Raw genomic sequence first — 13,366 nt, 5'->3', positions numbered from 1 at the left:
GATCCGTGGTCCAGTTCCGGACTGGAGTGAGCATGTTCAAGGTGGTCTGTGCATAGTTCAGTTGGTTTGTTGCACTGCTCTCCAATACATGAACCCGCAACCAATCAAATGTATTTATGCAAATCGCTAAGCTGCTGGGTGCAGTTTAAACTACGGACTTAGAAAAATACATCACAGCTGTTACAGAGGTGATGTCAGCTAATATGCACAAACTTTTTCCACAAAGGGTAAATAGATGATGAAAACCAAAACTTTAAAGAAAATACAAAAGAAAATGTGCTTTTTATTCTCCATTCTTTTCTGTAGTGCACATAAAAAGATTATGTGAAGTGTCACTGAACCTGCCTATGCATATATCCTGACAGTGTTTGGTTGTACATACAGATGTGTGTCAGCATTCTCAATTCCGAACATCATCAGATCAGTTTGTTCAGTTTCTAATGATTATTTACACACGTATCTGGCTCCTTTGTGGAAATTCATCATATGTGCAGGACAAGGAAGGGATTATTTTCTCCTCACTGAATGGGAGGATAACAGAGAAAAAGGAAAAACAGACATAATGCCCTTTTTTTCAGTTTTACATTTATTTTGTGTAAAAAGACAGTTCTACATTAGAATGCCATTGTTCTCTTATGTGGGTTGACACTGTCAAAGATACAGACTTTAGGAGATATAAATGTTCTTCCTCAGTTTCCATAAACAATAACCCTACATTGTATGTTTTTATTTTCAAATTAAAGTTAATCAAAATCCATTTGTTAGTTGAGGGTGTGAGGTCTTGTTTGTTCTGCAGCCAGATCTTAAGAAGCAATTTATAGCCAGACCTTAATAATGTTAATTAAATACCTCTTTTAATGTAGTTAAATACTATTTTAATGTAAATTAATGCAATAAGTTTTGTTTTTAGTGTTAAAATGTTATTTACAATGAAAGTGTTAGGTAAGAATAATATAGAAATAAAGTTTGGCCCCAGATGAGTGTTCATCTGGATAATCTGGTCCCTGTAAGAAAGTAGTTGAAGAGCATTGCTGTATAGTATAAAACCCCAAGTTTATTAATTTATTTTAAAATAAACATATGTTGTGAACAAAAACAGTATCACAGTATCAAGTTTAAAACTAACAAGGAGAGTACCTGCTCTTTTTTTCTTCCACTTCAAGCACTGATTGTAAGGGAACCCAAAATATTTTCGAAGGAAAGCAAAACGTATTGTGAGGGAATGCAAAATGTATAGCAAAGGAAGGCAAACAATTGAGGGAATGCAAACCTTATTGCGAGGAAACCCAGAACAATTGCAAGAGAACACAAACTATTGTGAGGGAACGCAAAACTATTTCAGAGAATAAATTCCCTCCCTGTCCTCTAAAGGGCTCCGTACATTTTATTTCAAGAATTGTCTACAGCACTTACAGATTTTTTATGTTAAATGAAGAAGTAAATGAAACTTTCATGAAATGCATGATTTAATCCATAGCAATTTGCATTGTGTAAAAGCAATTTAGGGGTGAATTACCTAAACAGTTGTGCCACTTTTTTTCATGGTATTTCAGAGCAAAAACCTGTGTCATATTCACTAACCACTCGTAAACCATTTTAACCAGGCACTATCTGTGCTGAAATGGTGCTTTTCTATATTTGAATGAAGTAATTGTAAACACAATCTTATTATCAGAGCAAACGTGTTCTTAGGCTCATTATAGACTGTGCCTTATTCATAAAAGTCAGCACTATTTACCTGCCGCAATTAATGTTCCGTTATTACTAAACACTGAAAGGCTTGATCACAGTACTGGAGTATGCAGTACAGTCCCAGTAAAGTATACCAGATCTTGGTAGTCTGCTGCATCCTCCACAACCTAACACTCAAAACCATAATTCTTAGTAAATTAGTCTTTCGCTTTTTATTTTGGTGATTAAGACAAACTGTTGCACAGTACTGTCTGATAACAGCCTTTCTTAGAAATCTCTGCTGAGCAGCAATCTCTGAATCAGATTGCATGTATTGTGAAGGCACTCAAAGAAACATGACGATCAATACTTCATAAAAGTTTCAGTGAAGGAGCAATTGATCCACTTGAACAGTCTTTTCTTTCTCTTATGCAGTCGCTATAATACATTAATTATTGAGTTGAATTGCTAAGGGCTAGTCTGGAGGTAAATGCTTTCAGATGAAAACATCATCAACACGGCTTTTACGACACAGATTTATTTATACCTATGTATAATTACACACCTAGAAATATATTCAAGTTCAGATAGTACAGAATATGTGAGGAAAATCAGATGTGGGGAAAACAAATCTATGATGTGTAGTATTGCAGTACTCCTTTGTCACAATAGATGCTTTCACACATACAGCCTTTTCCATAAATTCTCAGGTTTTTTAGCCATTTTAGAGGTTGTGTTTAGTTGTAAGCCTGTGATGCGAGAGGGAAAAATCATAATTTTCTATCTTGTAGAAAGAAATGTTGTCAAATTGGACATACACTGAATTGAAGAGCTTCTCTCTATCCGAGTGGAGGAAGAAATTAGTCGACAGCTTACTGGAATAATTAGAGAATTTCTGAGAAAATAACTAGCCTCAAATGACATCACAGACTTTAACAGCATTTTGGTGCTGATGTGTATATGGTAGAAATACATATAAAAGACAGAAAAGCCTTTGCATGTGTAAATACCAGATGTGGTACATTTACTGGAAAAGGTCATCTTAATAAATTTGATCAGGTTTCATAAATGAAAGTGGCTCTTGTTAAGGCACTTCAGTAATTTGAAAGATGGATTTTTAAATTATTATTATTATTACTGAATTTCAAGGCTTTGACTTTGTGTTTCATTCTGTCTGTTTTTGTGTGTACCTGTAGGAATCCACTTGGGTCGTTCTCTTTAATAACCTCCAGACAGAATTCCATCATTCCGGTGGTCTGTCGCAGCCTCATTGTGCAGTGGGTAATCTGATCCTTTACAGTCTGAAACAGAAAAGATATGGTTAAAATGGTTAGGTTTCTGTTGCGTGTAGCTTAAGTTTGTGTTTGTAGCCTGCTAAGCCTAATTTTCTTCTTTATTTTAACTTTATATTTAAACACTTACTACAACTTTACTTTCTATTGCAATTTATTGTAATGTTACTGCATGCATCCACTTTTCGCTTTTTTCCCACAGTTTGCTTTTTATTGCAATTTATTGCAATTCTATTGCATGCATCCATTTATAAACTCTGCAATTTTTATACGGATTATTGCTTCGATATCAAACCCTGCTGCTCAGGAACCATACACACCTTTTCAATAATTGCGGTAAGTCATGGCACCAACACGTGTTATTGTTACTTGCACTGCATGCCAAATGTTTAGCATAGCCTCATCTGTCAGCAGTGAGGGATTGACGTGATAAATGTAAGGAATTAGTTAGGCTGATGGAGAAGATTACTGAGAGACATGCATCCGAACGCTAGTGGAGGTCACTAGCTTCTCGTCCACGTTGTTTTGTTTACATCAGAGTGCGCGTGTGTCATTTATGCCACATACATGCAGTGTTTTGAATCTTGATTCATTGATGGAAAAAAATACAGTGTGATCAGAAAAATCAAATCACTTTGGCTAAAAGGTTATCTAAAATTATTTACGGTATTTTAAGGAGCCCTAGATAACAATATTGTGCATGTTAATTACCGTGATATACCATATTACTGAATACGTCACATGCCTACATCAAGTACAAGATAAGTATGGATTGCCGCAGGACTCAGTGTTAGGTCCCCTGCTTTTCTTCTTGTAAATGCTTCCCCTGGGAGACATTATCAGCAACCATGGAATCATGATACTCAGCTTTTTATTTCCTTGAGACCTGATGAAATTTCCCAATTCTCCAAGTTAGCAGAGTGTATCAATGATATCAAAGACTGGATGGCTAGAAATTTCCTTCTACTCAATTCTGATAAAACAAAGGTATTAATTATTGGACCAAAAACCTCTAAACATAAGACACTACAATATAATTTGTCTCTCAATGTATGTACTGTTATGTTGTCTTCTACAGTAAAGAATTTGGGTGTTATGCTTTATGGCAATCTTTCCTTTGTAAATCACATTTGATTTACATATTTGAACAGCATTCTTCCACCTAAGAAATATTGCTAATTTACGACACATGCACTGTGTTTCTGATGCCAAAAAGCTAATTCATGCGTTCGTGACCTCAAGACTAGATTATTGTAATGCACTACTGGGTGGTATAATCCATCATGTTCACTATGACTGCAAAATGCCAGCCTGTTGAAAATCAGAATCCACAAAAGGAGGTAGATCCTTTTCCTATTTGGCTCCTAAACTATGGAATAGCCTTCCTAGCATTGCTTGGGACTCAGACACACTCAGTTTAAGTCTAGACTCATCTCTTCAGCCAGGCATACACCTAATTTATCCCTCAACCCGTAGTTAAGCTGCATTAGTCAGGTCTGGAACCAAAAACACTTCTCATATTCTATGACTCTGCTTTAAAATTAAGTGAATGCTAATATTATTCCACTTTTTCCCCTCTCATACCAGAGCCTGCCAGACCCAACTTCATGACCCAACTTCGTGCTACATGTGCAAATATGTTGGACACACCCTCCAAAAGGAGGCTTTTGTGTTTTATTCAATATAGCATTTATTAACATTAATATGTTTATTTCTATAATTATATAATATCATTATAAAATCCTTGCTATTTAACAAGTGTAAGAATAGTTGATGAAAATACCAGTGAATGACACTCTTCTTTAGAAATTGTTTTAGAATGAAGCGGAGTGGACAAAATCGTCTCAATTCATAATTCACAAGGAAGAAAATTATGTAGAGTACACATTAAGCCATCGCACCACTGATGTTTACTTAGACGAAATCTGAATTTCAAACCGCAATTATCTGGACCATAGAAAAGTTAATGTGTGTCATGCTTTGCCATGATGGCACAGCTAGGGATGGGCATTTGAGATTTATTTTGAGTCGAGTACTCTAATTCAGAAAAAAACGAGTATTTGATTACTCATATATTTAAATGTAAGTTAAGTATGGCACTCCGTGAAATGTATATTTTGTCTTATTAACAAACATTACCATGAACAGTTTCTAATTAAGATAACTTCAACAAACTATGTTTTCCTTTTGGTGAAAAAATGAAATGAAACTATATGCATTTCTGAAAATGAGGAACACGTATTTAATAAATAACAGTAAAAAAACTTTTGCACTCATAGCTTAGAAACCAATATTGACAGCACTAGGGTAATGCCCATATATATTTTATTCTACCATAAAAGCAGATCCTCATCAGTTGGATTGTTTGGCGAGCAAGCCACTGAGGCAGGGTGCGAGTCATCTGCTCTCCCTCTAACACCACGTGATTCTCTGGCAGAAGAGGCAGTGGAAAGTCCCAAGCACGTTCCTCCCTCCCTCACAAGAACATTCCAGAAAGAGGGAGGAATCTTTTAAAAGTACATAAAACAGTGTGTGTGTCTGTGACCATTTGTTCTCTGACAATTTGTGCTGCACCTCAGACTTGGGTCTTTATTTCCTTCTACAGTTCTGGTGTCAGAAGTTGGGATACTTAAAAAGGAACCCAGAGAGCCAGGATGAGGTGGCCGTGGAAGAATCACTCTACTAACAAAGGGGTGAAGAGTCAATCTACTAGCGAAAAGGGATGTATGGACATCCCCACCTACCTTCTCTCAGAGTTGGTGAGAGAAAGGGAGAAACTGGAGAAGTAAGGTTGGGACTTTGCCCTCCCTGTTGATAAACTGAAGATATGATGGGAAGAAGGGAGGTAAGAGACGTTTTTATGTAGGCATTTTAATTACCATAATGGTGAATCAAATGTATCGTAATGAGAAGTGCGGGGTGGCTTCAACTTTCGTGGCCCCTTCATCCCCTAAATTAGAAAAGCCTAAACCCAAACTGATTAGTTCTCCCCAACTATATCCCTTAATGTGGGGCGAGTGGCCTGCGGATGTCACGGACGAAGACAATGGGGACTATGAGGAGTCCGGAGGAGCCAGCAGTGGCCTGACCAGGGCACTGGTGGACACGGTTGCTTGGCATGAACCGGTGAAGGGCTCGACCCATAAGAAAGTCACACATATGTCCTTCTCAGATAGTTCAACAACTGAAGGACCTTCCAAGACTGGGGATGTTTCGACCAAATGTTAGGACTGGCTGACGTATGTAGCCTGATTCAAAGCAATATGCCCACAGAGGCAAAACTGAAACTGGCATGGTAAAACATGAAGCCGGTGGATATCATAAAATTCAAGAATCCCAAGGAGATGAAACAGTCAATTCAAGGCTGGGTAATCAACGTGGCAAAGGAGGCCCTAGGCGCAGCCGCTGTAAGCTGGAGCCTCATTGACCGGATATGCCTCACTCCTGATGGGAATGTATACGAATATGCAGAAAGGAAGTGGGCTGCTTTACAGGTCCACAATGGTCTGGTCAACCCCGATTAAAAACAACTAGGAAAGTCTCACTAAAGACCATGAGAGAGTCTGAAAAGACATGCAAATCACTGTTGGGGACACCCTCAACAAGGTGCTGTATTGGGCGGACTGAGAACAACAGGCTTGAGGGAAATGCAACATCAACGTGGTGGCAGCCGAGGTTGTCAATCTAACAGATGCTTTGGCTGTGGACGTCCCGGCCACATGTGCAAGGATTGCCGGTCCACCCGGTGTCCTGGCTGCGGCCGTATTTCCCCTGGACATAACCCGACTCGATGTTCGATATGCAACACGATCAAGGACTGCATGAGGGCAGCCGTCAAATGGATGGAGGAAATGGAGTCAGGCATAGGGGTTACCGGCCCCCCTGTATGAATGTCATAACACTGGCACTCTGGGGGATAGACTGTATCTCTCTGCATCCTTAGCCATGCCAATCGGAGTGCAACTCCCCGATATGGCCGGTTAAGAATCCGGACGAGACATGGAGGCTCACTGTGGATTTCAAGCTCCACCCGGTCGTGGCAAGCCCTGCTGAGATCCTCAGCAACATCGGTCAGCAACACAGGTCTCTGTCCTCGACATTTCTAACAGCTTATTCTCAATTCTGGTAGCCGAGGAAGACCAGTACAAGTTCGCCTTTGCGGAGGGCAGCATCCAGTATACGTTCCAGAGTTTGCCACAAGGGTTCCATAACAGCCCCACTATTTTTCACCAGGCCCTGGCCCACATCTTGGAGGGGGTCAGAGGCCTCCTCATGGCCTCTGTCCTCCTACTGTAAGTCGACGATCTCCTCATCATGTCTCCAAATGAAGAAATTCACACCCATGACCTCCAACATGTCCTGAAAGCCCTCCAGGATGGAGGATTCAAGGTCAACCCCAAAAAGGCACAGGTGGTGTAGAGTGAAGTGACCTACCTGGGCCACTGAATAAGACAAGGGAGCCATGATTTGGACCCGGAACTATGCACTGGAATTGCGAGCCTCGCCCCACCTCAAACTATTCGAGAACTCCGGCAGTGTTTGGGGGTGATTGTATATTGCAGAATGTTCATACCAGGGTTCACAGAGAGAGCCTCCATGCTCAATTATCTCTTGAAGGGGTCCCCCGCCACCACAGACTCCATAGAGTGGAGTGCGGCAGCAGGGGCAGCTTTCTGTGATCTAAAGAATGTCCTTGCCTCTGCGCAGGCCTTGGGGCTCCACGGCCATAATCTCGACTTCCATGTGTGGACGAGCCCCACTGGGGACTATTACCGGGCTGTGGAGACCCAGGAACATATAGGAACCCAGAGGCCAGTAGGATGTTACTCAAGGGCCAAGTCACCCACAGAAAAGGGTTAGGACTCCTGTCTGGCCACTGTGAAAGCCATTTGCTGGATCCTGGAGGCCTCGGAGCCCTGGGACAAGTCGTAGTCCACCCCAGACACACCCCAATAAAGCTGATACTGGAGGGATGCAGGAACCGGGGAGTGGACCTCCAGAGATGGAAGAGGTGGGCCACCCGACTCCTGTCGCCCGGGCAAACAGTGCAAGTTGAGGGTGAGAGCAAAGCCCTGACCATATACACAGACTCGAGGTATGCCTATGGCACCGTCCACAACTACATGGAAAGTCCCCAGGTGCATTCCTCCCTCCCTCATGAGAACATTCCAGAAAGAGGGAGGGAACCTGATAAAAGTATAAAAAAGTGTGTGTGTCTGTGACCATTTCTTCTCTGTGCTTAAAGGGATAGTTCACCCTAAATAGAAAATCCTCTCATCATTTACTCACCCTCAGGTCATCCCAGATGTGTATGACTTTCTTCTGCAAAACACAAAGGAAGATGTTTAGGAGAATATCTCGGCTCTGTAGGTCCATACAATGCAAGTGAATGGGTGCCAAAATCTTGAAGCTCTAAAAGCACATATTGCCATCATAAAAGTAATCCATATGACTCCAGTGGATTGATTAATTTCTTCTGACAAACGCTAGGTGTAAGAAAGAGATTAATATTTTAAATTTTTTTTAGTAAAAATGTTAGCTTCCGGCCAGCTATGGTACGCACGGTCACAAGGGTGGAGTTCAAACTGCCTCTTGTGTGACAAAAGCACGTTGGAATGTCGATACTGTCGGATCTATGGTCGGATCCCTCAGATGGTCTGAAATCCGCAGGGGAAAAATGATTACTGCACACCCTCAATATTCTGAGTGACTCATTGGGTGTTTTGATATCCCAGTGAACAGCGAGCAGCCATAGCTTCAGTCCATCAGGATCACTGATAGGGAATCTGTGAAAAGTTAGTCTTTCCTCTTGCGATGATGCCTGCAGATGCAGTCTAACGTTTTTTAGTAGGTTGAGGCATCCACGATAACCACACGCAAGCACCATCTTGAAAAAGTAAAGGATACAAATACAAATATAGCTGCGAGGAGCAATGACGGGCCCAAGCACCATGGGTCCATTTCCACCCATTGGCTTTCGGAAAACAATGCAAGATGGACACAGCAACAACTCCACATTAATGTAAATTTGGACCCTAATCATACAATGAGTAATAGATATATGCCACCATTCCAGTTTGACTACAAATTTTCCATCAGCAGTGTCTAAACAATTTAAGCAATTTGGGTAAATGTAAGAGAACTTTTTCAAAGTCTGTTGTAAGTGCCACACTTCCTGCTGCCAGTTGGTGGCGCTATGACTGTGACCCACGTGTGATTAGCCCCCAAGAAAAAACATACAACTAAATTTTAATCTAAATCACACAATGCACACAGAAGATATGAAACACTTCCTATTTGCCTATTTTTGTCATTCATTTAGTGAATCGCCATGGCAACACTGTTCAATATTTAAAAATCTATTCCCAATTTAGAATCTTCGATGTCTTGGCATAATGTTGTCTAAATGTGGTGACAGTCTCATGAATCACCATTCAGAGAATCAATCAATCTATCTATATCAATTTTTAATTGTTTTTGCTAACTGAATAATCTGACATTTTTAATATAATTATTTATTGAAAAAATTTAGATCTAAAGGTTATATTGTAATTAAGTTATCTGCCATTTTTATGTATCCATAAACTGGCTTTAAATTAACAAATGCAATTAAAGGCATTAAGTTTTAAGATAGTCCAAGTAGATTTTAATATGAGCACAGAAGTCATTTAGGCTTGTAATTTGTTATTCATATGCACAACTGTTTAAATAGCCTCTAAATTAATGTAGGACATAAATTAGGTTAGAATACTGCATGTTTGTCCATAGAATAATTATTCAAAGCATAAATTACCAACTGGTTACCAACAAACAACTATTTGTCATGGTTCCGGCATTTGTGCCAGCTCATACTCTTATTTGTTTTTCTCTCTCCCTTGTGTCTCACAGGTGGAGCTGGCACGCGATCAGTGTTTCCATGGGAACGGTGATCGATCTCGGGGAGATGCTGATCACAGCAATGATTTACTCACCCGTTACCATCTACTTCACTCTGATTGCACTCACTACTCTGATTGCACCCACCCCAAAATGGCTGAATTTGCTGCTGCTTTTCTCAAATTTTGCAATGCAATTTGCTGCATTTTTTTGGGTTGTTCTGCAGTGAAAACTCACAAATCATCATTATATACCTCTGTAATTGTGCTACTTACAATTTAAATGCAATTACATGTAAATGTTTTAGTGCATAATAATTAAATGTGCAGTTAGCAACACAAAACAAACAAACAAAAAAATGCACACAAAAATAGCATACATTTAAGTGAAAGCTGTGGGTATTGAAAGATCCTTAATTATTTTTGTATTATAATTTTCTGTCTCAGAGAATGCAGTAAAACTTACCCAAGTTTAAAATAGACGTACAATAAATCTGTAAGTTAAAAACACAAATGAGGATTCAATAATTAGACCTGTTGCCATTATTACATTGTCTGATATTTAAATCTGGTATATGGCCGTGACCCGTGCATTTTAAGTTTAGGCCTTCAGTGTGATTCATGCCATTAAGAAAACACAGTTTCACAATCAATAAGCACCATATGCCCATCATACATTATGTGGCAGTCAACTAAGAATACCAATTGACATTTTAAAAACACGTCCACGCAAGAAAGCCAGAACCAAGGAGGTCTACAACCAAGAAAAAGCTCTCTAATAATATTTGCGATTTAAATTTTGCTTGCAATAAATTTTGTTTCGTCAGGGTACACGGTTACTTTTCAAAACTTGATCCGACACTGAATGCTTAAGCAGCCTAATTTACATGTAGAAAACGTCCTGGTTACTTTCGTAACCTCCGTTCCCTGATGGAGGGAACGAGACATTGTGTCGATGTAGTGATGCTAGGGGTTGCCCTTGGGAGCCCCAAACACCTCTGATCTTTGAGAAAAGGCCAATGGGAATTGGCGAGTAGAATTTGCATGCCACTCCCCTGGACATATGGGTATAAAAGGAGCTGGCTCGCAACCACTCATTCATGTTTTGTGCTGCGGAGCCGAGACAAAGTCCCAGTCATTTCAGCATGTAGTTCAATGTTGTGGCAAGAGGGACACAAAGACTGGCAGTGCGAGGTGGGCAAACCACTGTGTGCCTCATGGCCAACGCACCAGGCCGTCATGTAACCTCCCCCAATGCTCCTACGAGTGTCGCACGGTCCCCAGCACCTCGGGGACAGGATGACTGCCCAAAAATGGGGACAGGGCTATGTAACGTCTGTGTAAGATCAGTGATGGTTAATTACACTTTGTTTGAAAAAAAAACCTTTTAGCCTTTTGACATTTGCATATAAATTACTGACCTGGCCTCCACGTTTACATTTATATGGGTGCTAAATTGCAGATGGTCTTTATCACTATCAAAAGGATGCTAAAACAGGTCTCCTCTGAAGTGTCTCCATCAAGCTTCAAACACATTCCACAGAAAGGGGGGTGACCCCCCCGTGCCAGGCACCAGAGCAGTTGTCTGTCTCCAGTAATTCCAATACACGTCACACACACACCTAAAGACATTTTCTCTATTTAGGCCATAGTAAGCAGTTATAAATGTATCTGCTATGTGCATGTGTTGTATGTATATTCCCCTATTATATTAACTTGGTTAAAACCCTTTACTTGTATTAGTTAGACGTTAAACGCATATATTCAAGTGTATGAGTGTATCTCTGCTTTAATATCGTCTGGAGGTTACCTTCTTGGTATCAAAATGATCTTCTCTTTATTTCTCACACCATAATGGGTGACCCCCATGCCAGGCACCAGAGCAGTTGTCTGTCTCCAGTAATTCCAATACACGTCACACACATACCTAAAGACATTTTCTCTATTTAGGCCATAGTAAGCAGTTATAAATGTATCTGCTATATGCATGTGTTGTATGTATATTCCCCTATCATATTAACTTAGTTAAAACCCTTTACTTGTATTAGTTAGAGGTTAAATGCCTATATTCAAGTGTATGAGTGTATCTCTGCTTTAATATCGTCTGGAGGTTACCTTCTTGGTATCAAAATGATCTTCCCTTTATTTCTCACACAATAATGTACACCATGTGATCGTGAAATGCATCGAACAATTCTTACTATGTTTTGAATTAAAAGCTGCACTAGCGGTCCAGATCAGCAATAAAATGTGAATGGGCCATAAACGGAGACAAAGGATGTTTCTCCCGCTCAAAATGCATGCCTCTGATTGGCCACTCCACCCACAAAATGGGTGCGGCAATGAACTATCAAAACTCCAGAGCGCAGACTAATCATCGCTCAAAACTCTTCTTCTTGAGACCAACCCACTCCAAAACTCTTCTCTTGAGTTTAACCTTCTGGCAGTGTTTACCCTCAAGTAACTTTGTGGATTTCCTGTGGACTTCTTCAACTCACTCCTAAAGAAATCGTCGAGAACCTCGTCTACCGCATCAAGACTCTTATTCAGCAACAAACCAATGCAAGTAACCATTTACAACTGATTAGATGCGCATTTAAGTTTGAACCCCTTTTAAGGTGAATTGTGCCTCTGATGATTCTCATTTAGGTTGAGGTTAACTGACGTGAAATATTGCCATTCTCTGCTCTCTGTCTCTCCTTTTCTTACTATTCCTTCATTCTATATATGTATGTTTTGCTTAGTTTGTTTGTATGTTAGTTATAGTTTCATTTATTAAATCCCTTATATTCACAATTGATTGCCTCTGTGTTCCACTCACAATTCAAAGTCACTGAATGTTGCTCCTTGCTACATGCTAAACTACTGCTAGCACTGTATAAGTAGGAAGGCTATCGTTCCTTGGCCAGGAAAGTAATCTTCCTAGAATTGATAAATAATTATATTGTCTGCTCGGTGGACGGACAGATCAAGTAATTGTAATATCGATTCTGCTACAGTTAATTCTAAGATCTAATCTAAATATTTATTATTAATTATAACCAGTTATAATTGATTATAGATAATTCCCTTTTTAAGCTAATTTGCTACATATTTATATTGGACGGACAGATCAAATAATTGTAATATCGATTCTGCTACAGTTAATTCTAAGATCCAATCTAAATATTTATTGTTAATTATAACCTGTTATAATTAATTCTAAATAATTCCCTTTTTAAGCTAATTTGCTACATATTTATATTGGACGGACAGATCAAATAATTGTAATATCGATTCTGCTACAGTTAATTCTAAGATCCAATCTAAATATTTATTGTTAATTATAACCAGTTATAATTAATTCTAAATAATTCCCTTTTTAAGCTAATTTGCTACATATTCATATTGGACGGACAGATCAAATAATTGTAATATCGATTCTGCTACAGTTGATTCTAAGATCCAATCTAAATATTGATTGTTAATTATAACCAGTTATAATTAATTATAAATAATTCCCTTTTTAAGCTAATTTGCTACATATTC

General features: G+C 39.4%; 1 protein-coding gene across 5 annotated transcripts in view; it reads right to left on the bottom strand.

The window, feature by feature from the left end:
• The window catches only part of LOC127415801 (E3 ubiquitin-protein ligase TRIM9), a 260,197-nt gene that overhangs the window by 117,125 nt on the left and 129,706 nt on the right, over positions 1–13,366 (bottom strand). For all 5 annotated transcript variants that reach the window (XM_051654752.1, XM_051654751.1, XM_051654753.1 and 2 more), the window contains exon 4: positions 2,862–2,972. In XM_051654752.1, the coding sequence (XP_051510712.1) occupies positions 2,862–2,972 (111 nt within the window). The remainder of the gene's footprint in view (positions 1–2,861; positions 2,973–13,366) is intronic.

This window comes from Myxocyprinus asiaticus, chromosome 25, assembly GCF_019703515.2.
Source record: "Myxocyprinus asiaticus isolate MX2 ecotype Aquarium Trade chromosome 25, UBuf_Myxa_2, whole genome shotgun sequence".
NCBI lineage: Eukaryota > Metazoa > Chordata > Actinopteri > Cypriniformes > Catostomidae > Myxocyprinus > Myxocyprinus asiaticus.
Note: the sequence above shows the minus strand (reverse complement) of the source record. Positions and strands in the feature narration are given on the sequence as shown.